Genomic DNA, 24037 nt, shown 5'->3' on the forward strand with positions numbered 1-24037 from the left:
CATAATTTGTTTGGACTTGAAGAACTGGACATGTGCTGAGGCTTGCTGGTTGTCAGCTAGATTTGTAAATTTTCCTTTCCCTGTTTTGGGAGCATACAGTAAATATTACCCTATTAATCTGAAGAGCATACTTCCCTCTCTTATCATTATTTGTCCTGTGAAACATGATTTGGCATAAATTTTTCTGTGCTAAATTCAGCTTCTCTTTGTAAAGATCAGCTGTTTACAGTAGCTTCCTTATAACACTTTAATTTTCGATTTTGCTCCTTTGAATGCTGCTTTCACTTCTTTCTGTAAATATTTTGATGTGTGTGTGTGGTTGGTTTTCTTTAAATGTTGCAGGGAAGCGAATGCAGCAGCTGCTTATGGTGCTTCAGAATCTGAAGTAGTCAGATTTCGTGGGACACACTTCTCCCAAAGAGAACTGGTTATGGTGGGAAAAGTGGGAATAATTTGCCTCATTAGGAGGCTGTCAGACTGTGCCCTCTGCCCCAGGCTTTCGTTTCAGCAGGATGCAGAAATCCAGTTTGGAGAGGGGTGAAATGGGAAGCAGCAGCAGAAGCCTTTTTGATAAGAGCTCAGGCATCACTTGGAGATCACTCACCTGCTCTGGGAGTTGGTGCTGCCTCTTTGAAGGGTCCCTGCCAGGTCTGAGCAGAGAGCGTGGTGCAGGAGGGGTCCCAGAGCTGGGGTCTGCAGCCCCTCTGAGAGCCCCTGGACGCGCTTCCAGATCTCGTGGCACACTTGGTCCAAGCCATCTGGGGGGGTGTTGTGGTGGATCCAGATGTGCCTAGGGAAAGGTCCCAGTGGGAATGGATGTTCAGATGTTACTACTGGAGCTGAAAGTCTGACCTTCCCGGGAAGCATCTTTCAGGCTCTTTGCATTCAGCAACGGTCACTTTGGAAGGGGTGGTTTGTGTTGGTTCTGCAGAGCCGTGGCAACCATGGAACCCTGGGAAGGGCAAGGGCTGGAAACTTCCACTGAGCTTCCAGCATCAGGAAAGGAGATGGCAGTGCTGTGTCCCCTCTGCAGCTGAGAGCATTCTCTGGTATAAATGTCTGAATAAGCTCCAGCCTTCAGTATTCAGCTCTCCCTGCCTCCCCATACTGGAGCATCCCATGTCCATCCCTCTGTCCCTCTGCTCCATTTGTCTTCAGGCTTTATCTTTCTGTTGAGATGAAGAACCAGAGGCCTTGTGTGGGGGAAGCAGCACAGACTGTTCTTGCTGTAGAACCTTGTTTTGCCACAACCCAAGGAGGAGGAGAAGCAGCAGCATCCCTGTCCAGGCCCTGTCTAGCAGCACATTTCATCCCTTCTCAGGCAGTTTGTGTTTCTGAAACTTTTCTCCTCCCATCAATGGGCAGTAGCAATCTTTAGCCACCTTATAAACCCCCTTCCACAGCCATGGGAAAAATTGGTTCTCAGTTTTGGAGCTTACTTATCTTTCATCAGCAGGCCCACAGACTTTGGGTACTGTTTCTTTGCAGCATCCTTTGTGGCATTTTGGGTGCTGTAGAACTTGATCTCCGTATGAAAATACAAGGCAAAGTGGTTTTAAAACAGAAGATATGTGCACAGCTTCAGTTGCAACAGCTGTGTACTGAATTCTTTGCTACCAAATCATCACTCTGTACACCAAGATCTTGGCTCTGTACTTAGCTCCTTTCAGATAATCCAGGGCTGGGCTGTCCTGTCATGTAAGTTAAATAGTGACCACAGTTCACTGCTAATAGAGGTATTATTCATAGCTCTATCTTCACTCAGGGTTGTGCCTGGATAAATGTCCTTCTGTCCCTCCCAGCAGTGATAAGATGTGGTTAAGAGAGAAGAAATGCAATAAATGGTGTGGCAGTTCATATGTTCTTTTGGGTGTTTTTTTCCCCATACCAAATTAATAATTGTGGTACTTAAAATTTGGGGGAATATGATCATTTTCCCCTTGTGATGTCTTCTTACAGTTCCTCTTCCCACCCGGGGGGTTGTGTTTGTCAGCCAGGGCACTGTCTGTGTTCTTTGGATGCATAGAGGAGGGAGGACAAGGAAACCTCTCTGGATGTGGCTTTCTGTCAAAACCAGATGGAAAACCGGGCTGTGGCACTTTGGTTAGTAAGTCCTTAGTAATTTCTGTCAGTCTCTTTCCCTTCCTCCATGCAGGTGCCATGAGGACCGGAGCTCTGGGGATGCTGCAGTCGCCCTTATTTGTTTTATTTGGGCATCCCAAACCAGATCGGGCTTTGGGCAGGGAGGGTGACCCGAGGTCCTGTGTGATAAATGGAACGTAAGGAAGCCCGGGAAGCGTCCGCAAAGCGGGGCGGTGAAGCGGGGAGGCTCTGCCTGCGGGTGGCAGTGCCGAGCGGGGTTTGTCCCCCGTGGGTGCTCGGGCTGAGGACGGGATCTCGCGTTTCGCGGAGAGGTTTTTCTGCAAGGTGAGGAGCGGAGTGAGTGCTGGGAACCAGAACCGCCTCCTCCTCGGTTGGGATGGGTTGTAACCAAAGAGGTTGATTGCAGCGGTGGTTTCTGCTGTACCCATCGGTCTCGTCCGTTTAGCAAATAAATGCGGTAATTCTGGGGGGGAGGAGGGGGGGGAGGGAGAGAATTAGACCCTAAGCCTCGGAGGCTTTGAGAAGGAAACTTCCTGGGGAGGAAAACCTTGATTTGAAATAGATATAATTTTATTAGGCAGGAATAAAGTGGGATTGTGTCTCCTCAATGACTTGCTTGTGCCTGTGGAGTGCCGGTGCTGCAGGGCGAGCTGTGCCCTGCTGGTGTGCAGCAACCCAGCCACAGCTCCAGCTGGATGAGATTTGGGGGGATTTGAGGGATTCTGTGGGGTGGGTGGCTGGGGGAGGGGAAAACCGATGTATGGAGCTGTGCGGTGGTGTTGGTACCCTGCTCGAGGATCCTTTAATTTTTTGGAGCGGTGCCTTTGACCAAGAAGGTCTGTTTGAATAGGACACTGCAGTTTCCCCAGACATAAAGCAACTCTTTCATGTAGCAGCCCTGGTTGCCTTGGCTCTTGGCATCGGTTCACGATGTAGGCAGTGGAAGGATTGAAATGCAGAGGGGACACGGGGAACGTGAGTGAGCAAGAGGATTGATTTGAGGGTGGAGGGACAGATTTGCGAGCCCTCGATATAATTTTTTTAGCTGTCACATAAGCTCATTCAAGGCAACCGGAACAAGACCGAAGGAGAAGGGGGTTTTGCAGCAAGAAACTGCAGCAAATGCAAAGCACCGAGGCAGGGGGATGGGTGGCGAGTTGAGGCACCCGCCGGGCTGGGCGGGCCGGGGGGGCACCGGCGCGGAGGTTCGGGCCCGGGGCGGGCAGCGGAGGGTCCGAGGCTCCCCCCGAACCCCGGCTCCGTCCCCGCGTCCCTCCGGAGGGAGCGAGGGGTGGGCAGTGGGAGGAAAAAAAGGAGGGGTCAGGGCTGGCGAGGGGGCTGTGGGGTGAACACCCCGATCTCCGCAGGCAAGAGAGGTGTTTTGGGGAGAGGGGCTGCTCCTTGCCATACCAAAGGGAAACATAGAAGTAGGTTCTTGCTGGGAAGGGGGGAGGATATTAGACGGTGCCTTTTTAAATTATAATTATTATTTATATATTAGCTTTGGTGTCACGTTCGGGTTGTTTTTCTTGTCCATAGATCTGAGCATCATTACCAAGATAATTAAGTTCCTGAATGTGCTTTTAACTGACTGCATTTTCTCCCCATCTTGTATGCAGCTACAGGGACAAATGTACTGATGGATGGGGGGGCGGGGGGGAAGGGGTGGGGGTGAACTGCCGGTTCCTCAGCCCTGCGAAGGGGCAGCAGCACCACAGCCAGGCATGGTTGGCACATCCCATCTCCAAATACCTTCCCCTGGACTAGTCCCACCAGTGTCAGGGTGTTGCTCTGTTGCTGGGATCCGTGCTGTGTGAGAACAGGTTGTAGACTGGGACGTAGCTCTTTTGTGATCTCTCGCGTTTGTAACAATTTATTTAATCATAAAAATTGTATCGATATCATCAAGTTGTTTACGGAGGCAGGGAGAAGGGGTGGGGGATGCTCCAGGAGGAGCTGCATTGCTCTGGCAGATGTCTTAATAGCAGAGATGCTGCGTGTGTGTGTGTTTGTGCATATCCATCCTGTGCTCCATGCAGAATGGGGGACTTCATCCTACACCAGAAACCTGTAGTCTGTCTTTGAAAATAAATACGATCCTAAAGCACAGTTTGTGGTTTGTTGGTTCTGCTGGGGTGGGTTCTGCTTGGAGGATTGTGCTGGGCTGGGGGCAGTTCTATTCGGTGGCAGCCCCTCAGCACAGCATCCGTCCCCTTCTCCCCTCCCCAGGATGTAGTGAAGAGGAGAGCAGAGATATGCGAACGATTAATCAAGTGGCTAATAAAAAAGTATAAATCCCTGGGGACTGTGTGCTGCTGATGCCGAGGAGCTGGCTCTGAGACAGCCACCGGGAGGGACAAGCCAGCCCTCCGCTCCTTTCCTTGCCTCTCCTCTCCCCGAGCTGCTGCCACACTTGGTTCATTCCAGCTGCAGAAGCTCAGAGCCTTCCATGCGGTGGGATTTTTTTTTTTCTGGGCTGAAAAAATAAAAATCAGAAGCCTGACCTGCTTTTTTTTTTTTTTTTTCCCCCCTCTTTCCTTTCTCCTCTCCTTCCAGCCGAGCTGAGGACTATCCCCATCTCAAAGGGGAAGAAAAAAAGGGAGAAAACCCAACAACAACAACCGACCCCCAGCACGCCCCGTTCCTCCTGCCCTTTGACATGCAACCTTCCTTGGGATGGGACAAACAGGGATGCAGCTGCAGCTTTGGAAGGAACTGGGGAAAATTGGGGATCTTTGCTGTGATGACGCTGGAAGTGAGCTCCTGGAGCCGGGTGCTGCTGCTCTCCGTGGGGCTGCTGGCTGTCTCAGTGACTGGTGAGTGGAATGGAGAAAGCTGGCAACTTTAGGAGCATTTTTCTTCCTGTTCCTTAGATCAAAGGACCACTGTTAATCCTCTTTTTTTGGGGGGGAAGGGGAGGAATGATGCCACCGTGTGTGTCAGCACATACTTCTCTGTAGTGTCCAACAAGCAGTATATTTTCTTCAGCCCTTTGCAGCCCTGTACAAGATACTTTCCCTCTGTATCCTTTGGGAGCAACAATTTTAAGCGATGGGGTAATAAAAGGTGGCTTTATTTGATCTCTTTCCCCTCTTCTGGTGGGTCAGATGCTCTGTGCACAGTTGCTGTCTGATATGCAAGATGACTGAAAAATGCTACCACGGTTTCCCCCTCTGTCTTTCCCTTGCATTTTAATTCAGTATTTCACTACCCCAGTGTTTGCCTAGAGCTGGGAAAATGGATTTAGGATGCTTTGCATGAAGCACTTTTCTCTTACTCCTTCTTCCTTTCAAGTTGATGCTCTTCTATATGATCTCTTTGGCTTTAGCATCATGGGGTTTTTGTGTGTGAAATATGTGTTTATTGGCTTGAAAGACAGCAAAAGCTTGGCTTGGATTTGGGGGAGAGTTTGCTCATGTCCCCGCCTTAGTTTCTGCAGCTGCCCTTGTAGCACAAGCGTATCTGAGGACTGAAGTTTATTTCTGGTATAGAGACCAAATATTTAGGGACTGCGTGTGTGTGTAGGAGGGGGAAGAGTGGGAGAGATGAGTGTTGGCTGTGTCAGCTTTCAACACCGTGCAGTGCCTCAGTTTCCAAGAGTTTCTGAGTGCCATTGGTCTCCTCTGCTGTATCTCAGCCTAGAGCAATGTGTTTGTGTTGAGGTGTATGAAAACCTTCCTGGGGTTTGTGCTGGCTTTTTTGGAAAACTTTATTATTATCTGGAGTGAAGGTGAATTCCATTATGTAAGGCAGATTTCCCCTAAGAAGACCCAGAATAAGTATTAGCTGTTCCCCCTGAGTACTCTTGCAGTGGACCTGAGGAGTTTTTTGCTAACTGGAAGAGTCTATTAGAAAAGAGGTATAAAGCCACCCAAACAACCTACAAGTCCTAACTAAGGATTAATATTATTTTTTTGGTGAATATGCTCCTTTTTCCATCAGGAGTTGAGGTGAAGTCTGTGCCTAAGAGGAGACCATTCCAGCAGCTTCTGTTGTGCTTTTTGGATTCAAGCAGAGCAATGCAGGCATACCTAAATCTATGATATCCTACATCAGGGGCTTACAGCTTTTTTCTTCTAAGCTATCTGAAGCTTATTCATACGAGATCTTTCAGGCTTCTCTCTGTACCTGCTTGTTCAGTACCTAATCCTTTCTCCTCAGGCCCCTAGCTCCCTTCTCTGCATTTAGAGTGCTGTCTGCTCTGAATCCTTCACCCAGAGGTTGGTGCTCTGTATTTATTTCTTTTTCTTTGTAAGCAGATGATCCTCCAAACCCTTCTAGACACCAGATGTATACTTGCCTTGGAGTTGAAGTCATTGGTCACCAGCTCCTCTTCCAAGCTCTGCTTTTTAACAAATTCTCAAATCCTAGTGAAGAACTGTTTGTGAAAGCAAGAGCCCAACTTTGGAATCAGTGTCTTAGTGCTGGAGATGCAGGACACAGGGATGTGCATGGGGTGAATGTGCCTGCCCTTCAGAGCCCGTGGTGGTTTTAGGGGAATAAAGATTGGGCTGGGCTGGACCTTCTGGTACCTTCGCTGAGCAAATCACCAACCTGTGTAGAGCAGAGTTCCTCAGAGGCTCCAGTTCTGACCTGGCCCATTCCTGGGTCCGGGGAGGTGGCAATGACCAGGAGTCCCCATGGCGTGGCAGCAGAGCTGTGTGTGTGTGCAGTTTGTGTGCAGCTTTACACAGAAACCCTCCTCTCAGCACATCACATCCCAGCACATCACATCCCAGCACCTCTGCTGGGTCACTGGTCCGCTCGCCCAGTGATGTCCTCCTGAAGAAAAGGCCCAAAGCAGGAGCTCTCCTCAGGTGCTGCTGTGTCTGGGGCCAAGATAATGTTGGTGCTGCTTGTGCAGAGCACTGATGGAGCTGTAGGGATGGTGTTCCCTGGTACCCTGGAGTTTACTGTGTGGGGGGTGAGGGGAGAGGACGTGGTTGGTACAGTTTCCCTTTTCAGTTCTGAGGGTGCAGGAGTGATTTTGTAATGTTTTCAGATTTGCAGAGGAATTTATCTTCAGCTATGAGACAGTTGGGATCTGTGCGTGGCCTCTCAAATCCTCCATGAGGACAGGAGTCTGGAATTGTGTCAGAACAGGTGGAACAGGAACAGTTTTCCTTTCTGTTTCCTTCTGGGTACTTAGCTATGCATGGGCACGAGAAGGGGTGTTTGTTTGGCTGCTGTACTGGCCAGGTGTGTGTGGATAAACACATCTGCAATGGCTTTTGGAGGCCTCTTCTAACAGGGATCTGATCCCATTATTTACATGCTGTGCTTTGCTAATCAGCCTGTGGTTTTGCACTGGGTGATGAAAGAATACACTGGCTTGAAAGGTGGTCTAATCAGTTTCAGGCCATTGTAATTTTGTATTTTCTTGATGGAAAATAATTTTTGGCAGACTGTTCCTCTGAGGAGTGGAGGAGCAAGAAGCTGTTTATGAATTTTGACCTGTGTGGATGTATTTCTGTTGGAAATCATCCTTTTGGTTTGTTCTGCTCTCTTGAATCTCCACAGAACTGAGAGTTATACAGAGGCACTTACTGTGCCTGAAAATGAACTTCAGTGTGAAATACTTGGTGACTGAATGTTTTGTTGTTTTACACCCTTACCCATAAAAAAAAAATCTAAAAATATCTAAAAATATCTATTAACTCTCCCAAGTGGTGGCCAAATGTGTTTTTGTAGGAAGGAGGAAAGTGGAGAGTCACCAGCCTGATGACGTTGGATTGTGGCATATGATGAAGCTGCACTATTTTATGGCATTTTGTTTGGATCTGAGTCCTACTACCAGGGAAGCAGTTGGGATCTCAGTGCTAAACAGAATGAATGATTCTCACATACTCATTCATGTCTTGCTACTGCCTTTTGTTCCTGGGAAGGAGTCATTTATGCAGAACATTTAGAGGCTGCAGATGGTTAGAAGGCTCAGCTCTTTAGCTTAGGGCCAGGCTGGTTCTTGGTCCTTAGAGGGGTTGGGAGCACAGAAAGCACATTTGGGACTTCCCAATGAAGAAGATCAATATCCAGCTTGCTTCCTGCTCCTCCAAAGGCAGCAGCCCTGGGATGGGCAGAGGGGGATGATGGAAGTGTGTGCCCATCCTAGTGAGCAAGGGAGGATGGGGGAAGAGGATCCCTTGGTAGGAAGGTTATTTATTGCTGTGGGACTGCAGGCAGGCACTGCCAGTTCTGATCTCTTCTTCTTTGTATTGATCAGGGAGTCAGCATTTGGGGTAGGGGAGGTTTTCCTCTGCTGCATGGTTCTCCATTGCCTGTCACTGTGCTCATTTTGTTTTGTCACGGCCTCCCAGTGCTGCAGAGGAAAATCTAAGCTCAGGTTTTCCTTGCCTCTGAGCTCAGTCTCTGTCAGGTCAGGTCCCTCCCAGGGAAATGTTGTATTCAGGTGGGTGCTGGTCCCCAGCTGAGCCTGCAGTGGTCCAGAGGTGGATGCTCAGCTGAGCCTGGGTGGCTGCTTTCCAGCTGTCTGGGAGTTCTGTCAAGAGAAGGCTCGTGTCAGGATGGGGGTGGTGAACATGTTCCAGGCAATCTGCTATGGATCCCAGTGGAAATGCTTTTTGCCAAGATGGTTTCAGGCTCAGGTGATGCCCTGTAGTATCCCTGCTACAGAGAACAGGTTTTCCTGGGCAGCAGTGAGTGCCTCCTAAATCCATGCAAAAGGAGCAGGAAGCTACTTGTTGGGAGGTCTTGCAGCACAACTATGAGATTATTTCTGAGGACTTCCTTGGAGAAGTCAGCACTTGCATTGCTGCCATAGCAATCAATGCACAGAGGGTAAAACAAGTGATGATAGCACCCACTTTTTCTGTATGGACACAAGGGAGGAGTGAGGTACAGCAGAGTTCTGGAAATCAATGTCCTTTCCTTGCAGTGCCATGACCCAATGCAGTACCTGGCAAAATGGATGTGGCTCTGGTGTGTTATGCAGTGCCAGGCTGATCTGATAGTGGTTCATCTGTAATTGGGAAAATCCCATTGATTAAAGAAATCAAATTAAATCTGTTCAAGTCTCTTTGCTGCTGCCATGGACACAGCCAGCCAGAATGGAGACAGAATGCTGCAGGGAGCTTGCATGCAATCTTTTTTATACCTCACTTGCATGAAAGCAAAAAGAGGGTTTTTTGGAGTGATTTCCCCTCCCCTTTTGAAATGTGGCTTCAGGATGGTGTTCATTCATTTTCCTGGTGTCAGGTGCATTCCCCAGTTCCATCCTTTGCAGTAATGGTTGCAGTAATTCCCTATCTGTATGAGACACAAGCATCACCACTGTAGTGATAAACTGCCTGGGTTTTGTGTGCACTGGGAAGAGAACTGGGGACTGTGTCAGCCCTGCTGGTGCTGGTGACTTCCAAGAGGTCAAAGGAATGGCAGAGGAGGGAGAGCTGATCTATGACCAACACTGGAAGAGAAGGGTCTTGTAATGGGACCTCTGGAGCAGCTGTGGTTGCCAGGGAGATGTGTGATAGGGGAGTTATTAAAAAAAATAAATTCTTCCTTATTGACTGGGAAAATCTACTTGAAAGTGAAGTGACAACCCAAGTTTGGGAAGTGGGTGTTTGGAGAGTTGAAGGAAGCAGAAAATGACATGAAGAAAGAGCTTTACTGGTGTGTTTATAGGGTGTTGTACTTGGCAGCCTCATGAGCACTGGTTCTTGCCTGGTTCAGTGTTCACCCCAAACTCCCAACAGTATTGGATGTGACTCCTGAGTGCTGGAGGATTGTGAAGATGGGTGGAGACCAACACAGAGAAAAGTGACCAGGAAACAGCTCTGTGTTGTCTGGACATGAGTCTGGCCATGGGATGAGTGCTGCTGTGCAGGGCTAGCAGCCAAGTCCTCACCCTTGGGGTGATTTGTACCTCAACCCTTTTGGCTTTTGGGTTTCTTCCTTCAGAATTCTTGGTACCCTCAAAAGGCAGCTCCTTCTCTGTCTGTAAACAGAAGGATCCAGCGTCCTCTATCCTCTTGGAAATGTTGGTTTTTATTTTCCTTCCCTCCTTTAGGAGGATGAATTGCTCCTCCTGCTTCACTGTTAGCCCTCCAAGAGAGCAGAGGACAGGAGCAGCCTGGGACTGAGATGTTTTGCTGCATGGAAGGCAGGAGATGCAGAAGGGTTTGCCCAAGGTCAGGCAGGAGGTTGGGAGCAGAGCTGGGCACAGCGTGTAGGTGTTCTCCCTCCTGTGTGTTCCTGTGTGATGCAGAACAGCCCAGCAAGGCCTTGCTGCTGGGTCTGAGGGAGATGTTTGGAGATTTTATCTCTCTGCAGACGAGGCCTGAGCTGGTGGATGGGAAGGATTTTACAGGAGTTACACTGAAACTGAAGGATTCCTCAATCCATTTATCAAAATGTCTGCAGCTCCTGTTTTGAGGCAGATAAAACAACAATGAATATCAAATAAAGGTGTCTTTATCCAGAACATTTTAAAACAAAAGAAAGAAAATTGGTTCCTCTGGCTTGCATCAGCTCCCTGGAATGTTAAGCCTGGGCCAGTCTGTTCTTACCTAATGAAATGGTTTTATTTAGGTTTCATCCCCCTGCCTCAGTGGGAAGGATTCAGCTGCTTCTCAGTTGTCAGTTTAGTGGGGTTTGGACCAAGAGGTTTCATCAAACCCCAGTCACAGGCTGGCAGTCCTGGCCCAGTCAGTTGTACTGGGGAGGTGCAAGTACGACTGGAAAAGTGGAGTTAATCCCAGATAGAGAATTAACCCCAACTGGGGACTCTCTGGCTCAGGGCTCCCCTGTTCTTCACACTCTCTCTTGACTTGCAGAAGTCATTAATGCCCAGTTCTTGGTGTTTCCCATGGCTGTTGGCACTTGGGAGATCCTTGCAGGAGTTCAGTCGTTCTGTTTCACTTCCCTGGCTGTAAGATAAGTGGAATTTGCAAAATCCTTAAATGATTTCCAGATTTATGCTGCAGAGAGATCTTAGGATGTTTGTGAAAAGCTTTCAGCAGATACAAATTGTGCTGGGTTGATTAGCTACCCAGGTTTTATGCTCTTGGTTCTCTCCCTTGATTGCATGGAGTGAATTAAACCATTTCATGTACATTTGGGGATTAATTGTGAATGCCAGTCTGAGATGAAAGTTGTCTGTTTGCTGCTGAACTTCCAGTAAAGTATTGATGGCCTCAAACATCAGAAATGATGCTCAAATCCAGGTAGTTCCATCAGGGATTTGTAAAGGTTGCTCAGATCCTTCTGTATCACCTGTGCAGTTTATATATTCACATTTGTGCCTTTTATCAGAGAAACCTCAGGGAATTGGATGGTGATCTTTAGCAGAAGTGGGGTGCTGGCAGAAAGGATGGTCTGGACCTTCAGATTTTAACCTGCCACAGACATTTTAGCTTTGGAAAAGTTCCTTAAATTGTGTGAGCTTTCAGCTTCTTGTCTGCAGAGTGGAAAGCCAGCAGGACCCTATGTATTATGGATGAATGTCTTAAAGATGGCAGAGATCAAATAGAGAACTTGTTTCTTAATTACAGTGCCTGTTATTTATCAGCAGTTTAGCAATTATTATTTTTTTTTAAGTTAAATTAGTGAATGCAGAGTTTGAAATGTTTTTGTATGGCATCTGTGTCATTGCTTTTGGAGCCAGAGGGCCTGGGATGGAGCTTCTTGCCTGACAGAGCAGGATGAGTGAATTTCCTTAATGTCTGAGGGGGTTTTTTCATAAAAAAATTGGTTGAGGAGCTTCAGAGTGGGGGGTGATGTGTTGCTGTGCAATTGTTTACCCGTTGTTACAGCTCTCCCCTCTCTCTGCTTCTCCCATCACTGTTCCCAAACTCCTGGTGTAATCCTGTGTAAGGTTTCTCACTGAAATGAGCAATGCTGGCTGGGAAGTTCAGCATCTTGCAGGAGAGCTGGACTTGGCAATTTGAAAATCTGGAGATGTGCTGGGTGTCAGTGTGCTCCCCAGTTCTGCCTCCTTCACCTCTCCAGAACCCCATTACCACCAGCAGCATCCTCATTGCAGGAGGACAAAAGGAGATCTGGCCCTTTGTTAGAGGCTTGGTCTGACCGTGGTGAGCAGTTAAAGCCATGTTGAAGGCACAGGTAATGGAAGCTCATTTCTTCAATAATGAAGGCACAATTTAGTGTTCCTTTCCCATTTGATACAGTCAGTAATAGTATCAAGAAAGAAAAAAAAATTCCTCCCAGGAAGGAAATCTTCTTCTTCAGAAGGCTAATGAAGCCTGGTGCTTTTCCAAAGCTGAAGCCATTTGAAAAGTTGCTGCTTGCATCCTGCAGCATATTGTTTATATCCCTCTATTGTTGTTTTCTGTCCATTAGGGAAAGGTTTAGGCACTGATAGTGGACTCTGGGCATCTGTCAGCAACCATCCTGGGATGGTTCCATTAAAGTAAAGCACCATTTGGAGAAGAACTCAGTCTGTTATTATTAAAATAATGTCCACCTGCTGAAAATAACAAACATCTGAAGCATAGGGGATTTGTCCCTGATGGTGTTTTGGCTTTATTTGCAGTGCTGTGTTTGACACCACCCCTGCAGGCAGCAGTCCTGGGGTGATTCAAGAGGGATGCTGCAGCCCATGGGTGCTGAGTCCTCTGTAGGGTTCTTCCTTTTTCTGAGGGTTCCAGGTCCCTTTCTGGGGTGTAAATCAAGTAACCCTTCAATGAATGTTAAAAAGCCAACTGTATTGGCATTTCTGTACTTTGGAGGGGTGTTTTAATGAAATTGTTTTTAAGAAAAAAACAGCTTGGTGCTGAAAGAACAAGGTGTGGAGTGGTCTCCATGCTGCAGGAAGGTTCTTGATGAGGGCTGAGACCAAAGCACTGGGAAACCACTGCAGGTTCTGGAGTAAGGATCTTACCTGGGATGGGTGATCTCTGCTTCCAGTGCTGCTTCCATTACCCTGGGAAGGTTTCAGGAGTGGGAGAGAAGCCTGTGGGGCTGCTCCTGCCCTTCAGAGACAGCTGGGATGGTTCTTGCTGAAGGAATTCATCTTGGGAAGAGCAACTTCATCTCATTGGATTTAAAGTGCTCCAGAAAAAGCATGTTTTATGGGAGGATCTGTGTTTTGTTCCTGCTAAGTGCTGTTAGAGTCTTAAATGAAAGAATAAATTATGCTGCTTTTATTTTTCCCAGGGATCTAATACTGAGGGCTATTACAGGGAGGGTTTTTTTCCCTTCTTTTCCATGAGTGCAGTTAGCAAATGAGGCTTTTTATGAAAAAATGCCCAATCTGGACCTACAAGTCGATTCAATTCACCCCTTGTTAACTCTTTGATTGAGAGCAGTGTGGATTGGAGAGGAAAGGTATTGATCTGCTTTTGGGATTAAAAACTAAGATTAAATAGAATATGTCTGAGGGTGAAAATGAGGTTTTAAATGAATGAAGGGGGCAAAAGAAAAACAAAACAGTACAACATAATGTTAAAGGAAATAAATGGAGGTTTTGTTAGTTATACATAGATGGAGGCCATGGGATACAGAAACTTTAGGGAACTGGACTCTGCATGTGGGTAGATTGATCCCTTGCAGCTTGGGGGCAGATTCCTGCACAAGTCATGGCAGGTTGGTTCCTAGCACGAGAGTTTTTCTGAATTGGATTAGAAGTGGATAAAAATAAATGAGGGTTTGTAGTTTCAGAGCATCTATCAGTTGCCAAGATTATACTTAGAGGGATGTTTATTGTTAGAACAGAGCTGGTAGCTTCCTGTGAAGAATTTAGGTTTTGCTGTTGTATACATGAAATTCCTGTGGGAAGGGACTGAAAACGTCAATAAAATTGTAAGGTTTCAGCTTTTCTAGAGAGAATCTCTTGGAAACCTTTGGTAGCTATTTATTGGTTAGGGCATGTGACTATTCGTTTGTTCCTTAGGGTGAAGGTTATTGACTTTTCTGGGTGCCATCACCTCCTGGTGACTCACTGACTGCTCAAGGTGACAAGTGGGCATTAGGTAATAAACACCAAGGGCAGGAATAATTCATGGAGTGAATGTGGAAGTGCTGCTGATGGAATCAAGTAAAAGTTTGATTTCTATCCCAACACAAATTCCCAAGTGAAATTGCCTTCTGTTTGCCTCTTTTTGTAGCTCACATGTGATAATACAAGTCCCAGCTGGCACAGTAGCAGTGCCTGGTAGAAGTGTTTAAGTGTTTTGTTGGAAGTTCTCAAAGCTCTCATAAATGCACAGTGTGTTTAGAGAGAGCAGGGAAATGAGTTGGGTGGTAGAAGAATGAAGAGCTTTTCATAAGTGGAGTCTCTGCTTAGTCAGGATTTATTCTTTTTTTTAATTTTTTTTATTTGTTTTTAATACTTGAAGGTATAAGGATCTGGGAGACAGCTGGTTGGTGGTTAAGGCATCAGCTGAATAATTGAAGTCAGTTCTTCTGTGATGTGTTCTTGTCTCTCTCTCCTTTCTGTTCTGAGCCCCAGGTGCTAAAAAGGACTCATGGCCCCTCTGAAACTGCTGAGATTATAGTGTAGAGTAGATTTGTGTAACTCTTGTGCTTCCCATGTTGTTATAAATGCATGAAAAATATAAGCAGATTACTGATTTTTAAAGATAAAAGCTAGAAGCCAAAACATGATGCCGAGGGGAAAAAATACTTGCAGCTCCTCTGAGCTTAGGGCAGACTTGGTTCTAAAGAAGAATCCATATCCACTGTATTATTCCCTTTAAACTGTCAGCTCTCTGTCAGTGTAATGGTGAAATTGTTAATGCTGTGAAAATTTCAAGGGCTGAGGTTGTCTAAATTACTGGTGAGCTGAGATTGGTAGCTAGGTCAGATCTCTCTCAGGGCAAATTCCATCCTCCCTGGCCTTGAGAGCTCATTGAACTTTACAGATGGACACACAGCTTCATGACTAATAATAGCAAGTGAAATTACAGCTACTTTTAAGTCTTTTCATGATGACATGGATTTGGTAACAGAGGGGATAGAAAGTAATAATGAAAATTTATCATGAAGAAATCAATGAGGCCCTGACTGTGATTTGTGAGGTGGATTTCACCTTGAACCTTATTTTACCTTTCTTATATTTTTTCGAGAGAAAGTCACCCTAACACCTGAGATGGAAATGAGTTTGTGTTTGAGCACAATGGATAAGCCATTTAAATGCAAATACTCTTTTGCAGGAAAATAATAATTGGAAGACAAATTGAAAAATTTGTTTTGGAGATAAGAATTAGCACTTTGGAAGTGAGACTGGGTAGAAGTGCTGGTCGAGTGGAGTCCCTTTGCAGGGATTTGTACAAATATTTTTCATCAAATTATCTTCTGGTTTTTCCAAGTGTTTGTGTCAGGTGAGGGCTGAGAGGAACTGCTGGGTGAAACTTGATTGAACTTTTCTGGGAGACAAATGAAATCTGAGATTTGGGAGGTTTGCATACTGGGCCTCACAGAAACAGCAGCAAACCTTGCCTGCCCTGGATCACTTGGATGGATGACTGGGCTAAAGATGGGGGAAAAAACCCAAACCTTGGCTAAGTTCCTTTTATAGATGCAAACAGAAAATCAGGGTGACATTTTAAGAAGCTTTTGAATCATCCTAACATTTTATTGAGTCTTGGACTCCCGGAGCAAGATTTGCAAGGATGTTTAGATGCCTAAATAAGTATATACTTTCCCAGTGGGGTTTTATAAGAGGATATTATGGCTGTAAAGCTCAGGTGCATTTGGAAAGGCCATAAGGCATCTGTCTGCAGTTCTTAGGTTATAAAAGGTTTGTAAATCTGCTCCTCAAGTTCCTTTTGAAAGGGGACGAGTGGTCCTTGGGTGTATTTGTTTGGGTTTCTGAAATCTTGCACAAAGGAGCTGCTGGATCTGAACTCCCAAGTTCCACTTTATTCAGATTTTCTTAGTCTAACTTTTGGGTTCAGATAAAGAGTGTGGAAGCTCCCAGAGCAGGATGCAACAGCACTTCTGGGGCTCACCTTGACATGGGATGCAAAACACTCCAGTGGGGTTCAGCTGAAGGAGAGGGGGGCAACTGGAAAGCCAGGCATGGAAATCCCAGGAAAAGGCAGTGAGGCTGCGAGTCCCACCAGAATATCCATTAATTGGTTAATGCTTGTGAAGTGCTCTGAAGATGGGAATAGCTCTGTAAGTGCTTGGTATTATGATTATGCTGACAATGGCTATGCAGAGGAGTCGTGGCACTGAGGGAGCAGTCAAAATTGATTAAGAGACAATTTTGAAAGAGGAAGTTTTGAAGGGAGAAAATTGCATCCCTTGAGAAGAGGCCATTCTGCCTGAATATTGGGAGAGCTGTGCTACTCCTCTCAGCTGAGCAAATGCTTTCAAGTAATGGGTTGTCTGCACAAGATTCTCAGTTTTATTTGGAATTATGGGGCTGTGAACTTTCTCAGACCATTACTCTTCTTGAGGTTGTTCAGGAGTGGCTGCTGGTGAGGGATGGATTGTTGGAGGCATTAGGAAAGCCAGTTGGCTTGTTCTGGGCTCTGAAGGTCACAGGGTTCAGTTTGAAACCCAACTTGTGAAATCCAGTTCCAGTAAGAGCAGTCAGAAACCCCTGGAATTTCTGAATGCTGAATCACAAAAGCTTTAATACCTCCCCTGGATACTCCAGCAGGCACGGGACGGAACTGATGAGACTTTTTATAAGGAATGGAGTGGTCTGATGTCCTTTGCAAGGAAGGAATTCAACTCTGGTTTGGTTTCCTCTTGCTGTAAATGGCTGGTCCAGGGGATGGGGTGGTTTTGTATGCCCTGTGGTATCTGTTTTGCCTGGCAGGGGATGGGAGCAGGAGGAGATGTCAGGGGGTTGTGTATCTGTGCTTTTGCTTCCATGTGCTGAATGGCAGAAGAATTGCCTGGTGGTGCCATTAATCTCCCTTTTCCCAGCACAAACTCTCTTATCATCATTCCAGCAAGTGTTACAAGGATAAACTATGCTTGTAAGTGGATCTGGATAATGTACTTGGGAATATTCTGGCTAAGATCTGTCACAGGTAATTGGTGATCAGTCTGTCAGATGAAAGTAGACCCTGTTACTAACTGATTATTTCTACAAATGCCTGTTCATTTCTCTGCTTTTTGTCTGAATGACTCATCATGGCTCTAACCTCATCCTGAGTCTTCACTTATTGCTGTTTAGGAAGCACACTGTACCTCTGGTCCTGCAGGTGGCAAATATTGTGTCATCCAGACAAAGCAGTTGATTCCAAGCATCCAGGTGTGTGTGTCCCTGTTCCTGCAGGCAGTGCCAGAGAGAAGCCACATCCAATGTCCTGGAGATCTGTGGAAACACCTGGAGCCTCTGGATCTGCTTAAAATGTTCCTGTTGGGCTCATCATCTCACAGCCCTGTTGCTAAGAGGCCCTGTGCCAAAATCCAGGTCCAAACAGAGTGTGTAAGGCTTATCTCTAGAAACAGTCCCACCTGCTTGCTGTGGGCTGGGGATGTCACTTCTCTTTCCTTGGGTCTCCTGCTTCTCCTCCAGACCTGTTTCCTGGGCTTCCTGCAATGCCCAATATTCAGCAGAAAACCCCCAACAGTCAGCATGGCTGAATACCAAAGGAATGAATGTTGTGCAGGAAAGGAAGGAAATGAATTGTGACTCTTGGTGAAGCCACACAGCAGAGAGCTGGTTTGGTGGCACTGTCACCAAACTCCATTAACCAGTGGTTCAGCATTCAAAGACATTTCATATATATATGTATATATAAAATCAAGGGTGGCTGATTGTTTTTTTTTTTCCTTCCCTCTCCCCTTTCCTTTTTTGTGAAGGCTGCCCTGTAATAAAGCTGCAGTTGAGCTGGTACATGTGTGCCTGAGCCTAGCAACCGTGCTTAGCAACGTCACAGCATCGCTCGAACCCCGCGCTGGGGCCGGAGCCTCTGGCTGTCAGAGGGCTGGTTGGAATGGTAATTTGTGATGAAAGATACTACAACCTCTTCTACTGAGGCTTGCAAAGCTTTGTTCTTAATTTTTTTGACCTTCAGGCTTCCTTGAATACCTACAGACAGCTCTCTTGCCACTGCCCTGCAGAAATCAGGGGAGCTGAGGGCTGCCTGGTAGCTAAACCTGGGGCTTTGAACCCCCTAAATTCAGTCCTCCAGCCAAGTCACCCTGCCTTGCACTTGGGGAGGGATAAACTATCTGCATGGGAACAGTTCCTGTAACACACCCATCTTTTCAACTCGTCCTGAAGCTGCCACATGTAACAGGTCAGAAGAACGTGGAATAAATCTCTTCCTTTGTGATAGAGTCAGGGCAGGCAGTGCCCATTTCCCTGCTGTGCTCAGCACATGGATGTTTTGGGAGCCTTCCAGATGAAGCAGTCACTGAGGCCTTTGGCAATGTGTTTCAAGGAAGATGGTGGAAACAAAGGTCTAGTGAAAAGATGTGTCTGCCTCCAAGTTGCTGGCTTGAGTTGCTGCAAAGAAAATACAATAGTTTGTAGTATCACTGCTGTAAATAGTCAGGAAAATATATATTCATTAATGTGTCTTGATGATCACAGACTTATCTAATAGTTACTTTGATATTGCTTATATTAAATAGAATGTCTTACCAGGGATTTTCTAGGACTTATTTTAATAACCCCCAACTATTTTAAAACATCTTACTTTATTAATCCTCCTTCTAACAGTAAACCAGGAGGGAATCCATCTGCCTCTCCCCTTACTGCCTCTCTCTTTACTCCTAAACACTTGTCCTGGTTTCTAGCTTGTTTAGATGCTTTTCAGACTGTAGGCTTTACAGAAGGGAAATAAGGGGTCTTTAAATTTGCAGGGGTGATGGGGAAAGAGCATGGACCTGGGGAAGCCAGGAGGAGCCTGTACTGATAACCCAACAGCTGGATGTGTTGTGGGGCCACAGCAGCTCAAGTTCTTACCAGCTACACCACATCTACTCTGATTTCTGTGGCTCCCTGTTGATAACAATCTTTGCATTAAAAAAAAGTAATCTGATGAGGGTTTTAAATAATGAAGTCCCTTCTGGTTCTGGGTCATTCCAAGCTAAGGATGAAGGAGGCTGTCAGGGAACAGGGAATTTCAGCCTCCAGGGAGGATCCTGCAGCTGCTGTGCTGACCCTGACCCAGGACCTCACTTGGGCAGTTCCTTGCCTGATCAAACCAGGCAGTCCCTGGCCTCTCAGCATGTCAGGGGACAGCTGTCAGACAGGACATGTGTGCAGTGACATGTTCTTGTCACCTCAGGTTTCGTCCTGGAGCAGCTTTTGATCTCAGCCCTCAGTGGGATGTTCTCCTGTGGACCCTGCAGCCTGGCTCAGCACCTTGGATCTTGCTGGTGTCAGTCTGCTGTCAAGGTTCAGTTGTAAAACATAAACTCAAAGTATGATAAAGCAGAAAAAGGCTTTTTTCAAAGGAGAAGGTGAGCTTTGTGCAGAGCAGGCAGGGTACCAGGGGGCTGGCACTTGGCATCCCAACCCTCTGGCTGGGGCACTGCTCAGAACTCTGTCCAGTTACTGACTCTGCACTTAGAATCATAGAATCATAGAATCATAGAATTGGCTGGGTTGGAAGGGACCTCAGAGATCATCAAGTCCAACCCTTGATCCACTCCCCCCGTGGTTCCCAGCCCATGGCACTCAGTGCCACATCCAGGCTCTTTGGAAAGATCTCCAGACACGGAGAATCCACTACTTCCCTGGGCAGCCCATTCCAATGCCTGATCACCCTCTCCAGAAAGAAATTCTTTCTCATCTCCAACCTAAACCTCCCCTGGCACAACTTGAGACCCTGCCCTCTTGTCTTGCTGAGAGTTGCCTGGGAAAAGAGCCCAACCCCCCCCTGGCTCCAACCTCCTTTCAGGGAGTTGGAGAGAGTGATGAGGTCTCCCCTGAGCCTCCTCTTCTCCAGCCTCAACACCCCCAGCTCCCTCAGCCTCTCCTCATAGGGTCTGTGCTGGATCCCTTCGCCAGCCTGGTTCCCCTCCTTGGTTGGGAGAAGAAGAGAGGGAACATGTGGGAAAATCTGAATATTGTTGTTACAGCATCTCCACCATCATTTCTGTTCCTCTCTTTTTCTACTTGGGAAGCCCTTACAATGGCATTGCTATGCTGATGGTGGAGCAGTGCCTAAAAGGAAGGGATCTCTTCAACAGCAAAGCCTGGGCAGCAGCAGGAGATGACAGAGAGGGAAAGACTTGGAAACGAAGGGAAGTTGTGTCTCTCTCTGGATAACTGGAGGTGACTTGGTGTTGCAGCGCTGGGCCATCCTGCTGCAAACCCACATCATGGTTGTGATTTGAGTTGGGTGTTATAATTCTTTCTGGGCTTGGCAGAAATGGCTTGAGCTGGGTTCAGATAAAATGCATGTTTCTTGCCTTTGCATTCTCCAGTTTCTCACTCCATGTGTTCAGAGACAAAAAGGCACTGACTATCTGAGATGTAAATCATCCCCTTGATGATGTGCTTGGATCCACTGGCTTTTGATTAAAAGTTATAGTTAATGGAATGTCTCTGCATTATTTATTACCCAGAAGGCTTTGATATAAAACTGTAGGTTAAGTTAAAACTATGAAAAGGTGAATACTTAAGGAAACAAGGCTTAGATTTATGAAGTGTGAAGGTACTTTCCCTGTTTGTTCACTTAAATTGTGTGAACAAGAGAGTCAGAGCTTGGCTATGGGTGAAGCACTTTCTGTTTGTGATTGTCTGTAATGATTTATAGGATTGCTGTGAAAGGAAACATTGCTGACTGCTGATCAAGGAGCCCAGACAGTAAACAGTAGGAAAATGACCATTTTTCCTATTTAGATGGCAGATCAAATTGTTAAAAAGAGCTCAAGCTCTGTGGACTGAGTTTTTTCTGTTCTTTTTGAGGATAAGATGGAGGGAAGAGCTGTGTGAAGGAGCTGCTGTGAATCCTTCCCAATCCATTCCTGAACCCTTCAGAACAGGGTTTGTGCCTTCTGGCAGTGTTCAGACTGCTGGATGAGCAGGATTTGGCCCTGGTGTTTTAGGCCAGGACAGAATGTGTTTATCTACAGGGTACTGATTTTAGTTTTCCTGGGGAAAGACTTTTTTATGTCCATCCATTTCCCTGAATTGGCTTAGAACAACCCAAAGAAAATGTTTGTGCCTCTGTAACAAGAAGTGAACAACAATGCCCAAAGCTCCTGCATTAGGGGGAAGCCAGCCATGTATCACCAGCAGGTGATAGCTCTGAGGGCAAGGCTGGCTAGGATGTGATATTTCTTCCTTCTGAATCATGCAGGGGTTGCTAAATCAGATTTCTGCTGAGAAAAAAAAAAGTCATCAAGATATTTCTGAAGTGCTTCCTAAAATCTAAAGTCTGTTTCCCTCTCTTTGAAGAATTCATTCATTTGGTACCACTATGATGTAAATCAGCAGAGGTAAAACTTGATTTACACTGCCACGGATCTGGGCTGGGAAGCTTAAGGAACTGAAAAGAGGTGGGAAATGATGTTTTGTACCAATTTTCTTTGCACTTGTAATGTCAGACAAAGCCTTTGTTTATTATTTAGCTTCTGACAACCTAGTGAAGATTCCTAGTGACAGAATTTAAATCTCCAAGTTTATCTGAGTCCACAGGGTTGCTTAACTCCTGTGCTAAGCAAGGAAACCCAATTCCAGCCAGGACAGCTTGCTCCTGTAGGGAAGTGTTGCTTATTGGAAGGAAATAACAAAATTCTGTTGCTATGGATGTGTTCTTGTGCTGAACAACTTCAGACAGACAGCACAAACAAATCTCCCCATAGCTTCTGCCTCCAGTCCTGGAGCTTGTGCTGTCACAGGAAGGGTTTGGAGTACCCAGCTCTTGGCAAGATGAATGGGACTGGAGGAGTTTGCAGCTTGAAGCAAGAGGAAGGCAGAGCTGTGTTTGGCTCCTGTCTCTTGTCTGGTTCAGGGTCCAGTCTCGTTCAGCTCTGTGGGGTGTGGATTAATTGTGTATTAATTATAATGTGCCCCAGGCAGCCCAGGTTTCTGTTAGGAATGCAGTTCCATGAGCATATTGCAAAGGAAATGGCAGCATCTTCCTTGTGCAGAGGAGCAGAAGTGGAGCTGATCAGTCTGTTTACACTGCTCAAACAGTGTCTGTTTCACAAAACAAGAATTTGAAGTGGAAACTGGTAAAGATGGCTTTTCAGCTCTGTCATGGAGAAAATGGTTGTGCCCCTGGATAAAGATGTTTTTTTCCTGCAAAGCTCCAAGTGCTCTGCAGCAACTGCAGCTTTCCTTGGGCTGTGGTTTTGTACCTTCACCTTAGATTGTGATCCCTTTGGAGAAAGTCTGTCCTCTGCTCAGTGCCAAGCATCAGAATGTCTTTGTTCTTCTCTGGAAACTTCTAAGTGCTGCTGCAATGAAGTTCCATCGATGCATTCATTAGACAGACACACTCATAATAAACCAGAGCTGCAAATAGTTGGCTGCACTGGCAGAAGGGATGTTGGAATTAGTTCCATTCTTGGCCTCCTTATCTCTGTCACAGACCAGGACATCTGTCTGCAAACACAGACTGGCTGATGAGCTCCAGGTTGCAGTTCCACCTTCAGAAAGAATGAGTCCATGAATAATGGCATTAGGAGCTGGAATAGCTGCAGAAATATTGACACTGTCACACTGAGCCTTCCAGCAGGTGACATCTCAGCCCTTTGCTCTCTGTGTTTGCCTCTCTCATCCTCTGCTGCAGTGTGGGAATAAAGAGTGGAAAGGGAAGATAATAATAATAATAATAATAATAATAATAATAATAATAATAATAATAATAAAGAGAAGGCAATGGAGGGGCTGGGACCTCTCTGACTCTTGGGGGTGTAAGGAAGTCCCTGGGTACAGCTGGTCCTGAATCTGGTGTTTGGAGGGGCCTCCTGGCAGATGTCAGGGATGGAGAGAACACTGCAGAGATTTGGGGAGAAGTTTGGGCTCTGTCAGACACCAATTCACCTGGAACTTTGTGACACAGACACTGGCATTGCTCTTCCCTACCTTCCCACTCACTCCTGCTCCTAGGCCAAGGGATAAAATTGTTGTTGCATGTTTTTCAGAGGAGAAACTGAGTGTTTCTTTGTTGTGCACTTTAGATAAGGTTTTGTCAGTCAAGCCTGAGCTGAACTCAGACCTGAAAGCAAATTATAGACTCTGCATAAATTCTCTTGGGCTTCCTGCATCTCTTTACCATGCCCACTGACTTCTTCCCCAGCAGTGCCCAATATAAATGAAGTTCCCTACTATTACAGTTGATGAAGAATATATTGCTCTCCAGATTGCCAGCTTTTGAAAAACTAATTTTTGTTCTCAATAAGCAATTTTCTTTTAGCTGTGTCCAAAGCAAATCTTGGTCAGAATTATTAACACAGAAATATTTCAGCAGATTGACATATCTTAAAGCTCTGTCTTGTTTTTTCTGTTATTTATTTGTCTTTCTTCAGCTTGTTTTAAGGTTCTGCACATTTTCTTCCCCTGGCCTTTGTTCTTTATTTTAATTTCTGATTATGCAAGGGCAGCATGAATTTATTAGTATTAAAGCTTTCTGCCTTTCTTGTGACCTTAAGTGTTCAGAAGAAAGTCTCTCTGACCTTGGATTTATTTTCTGAACTTCATGCACCATCAGTAGCTTTTATCCCATCAGGAAATGGAGGGAGATAAAGCCTCTTTAATTTCCCAATTTTCTGAAATTGTTCTGATGACATTTATTTAAGATTAAAATAAAAAATGTACAGTAGAGAGATTCAATATCCCCACGTTGCCTATTGAGTGCTGGACTGGTGTAGGAACAGAGGAGTGGGACTGAATGTAGAGAGCTGAACCCTACAGATCTTTGGCAGTCTCCAAGTTATTAAACCAAAGCAGGCCTGATATTCCCATCCTTTGCATCTTTCTGGCACTGAGTTAATGCATCCTTTCCGTGAACTCTACAAATAATGGGACTGGAGTGGAGGAGGAGGGAGGCAGCTCTCACTCTCCTCTCTATTATGTATTGAGAAAATG

General features: G+C 46.0%; 1 protein-coding gene across 1 annotated transcript in view; it reads left to right on the forward strand.

Moving 5' to 3' along the window:
• The first annotated feature begins 4762 nt into the window (after positions 1 to 4762).
• CSMD2 (CUB and Sushi multiple domains 2) overlaps positions 4763 to 24037 on the forward strand; it is a 235890-nt gene continuing 216615 nt past the window's right edge. The window contains 1 exon segment of the mRNA XM_030464359.1: positions 4763 to 4919. Within this exon segment, the coding sequence (XP_030320219.1) occupies positions 4763 to 4919 (157 nt within the window).

This window comes from Calypte anna, chromosome 23, assembly GCF_003957555.1.
Source record: "Calypte anna isolate BGI_N300 chromosome 23, bCalAnn1_v1.p, whole genome shotgun sequence".
NCBI lineage: Eukaryota > Metazoa > Chordata > Aves > Apodiformes > Trochilidae > Calypte > Calypte anna.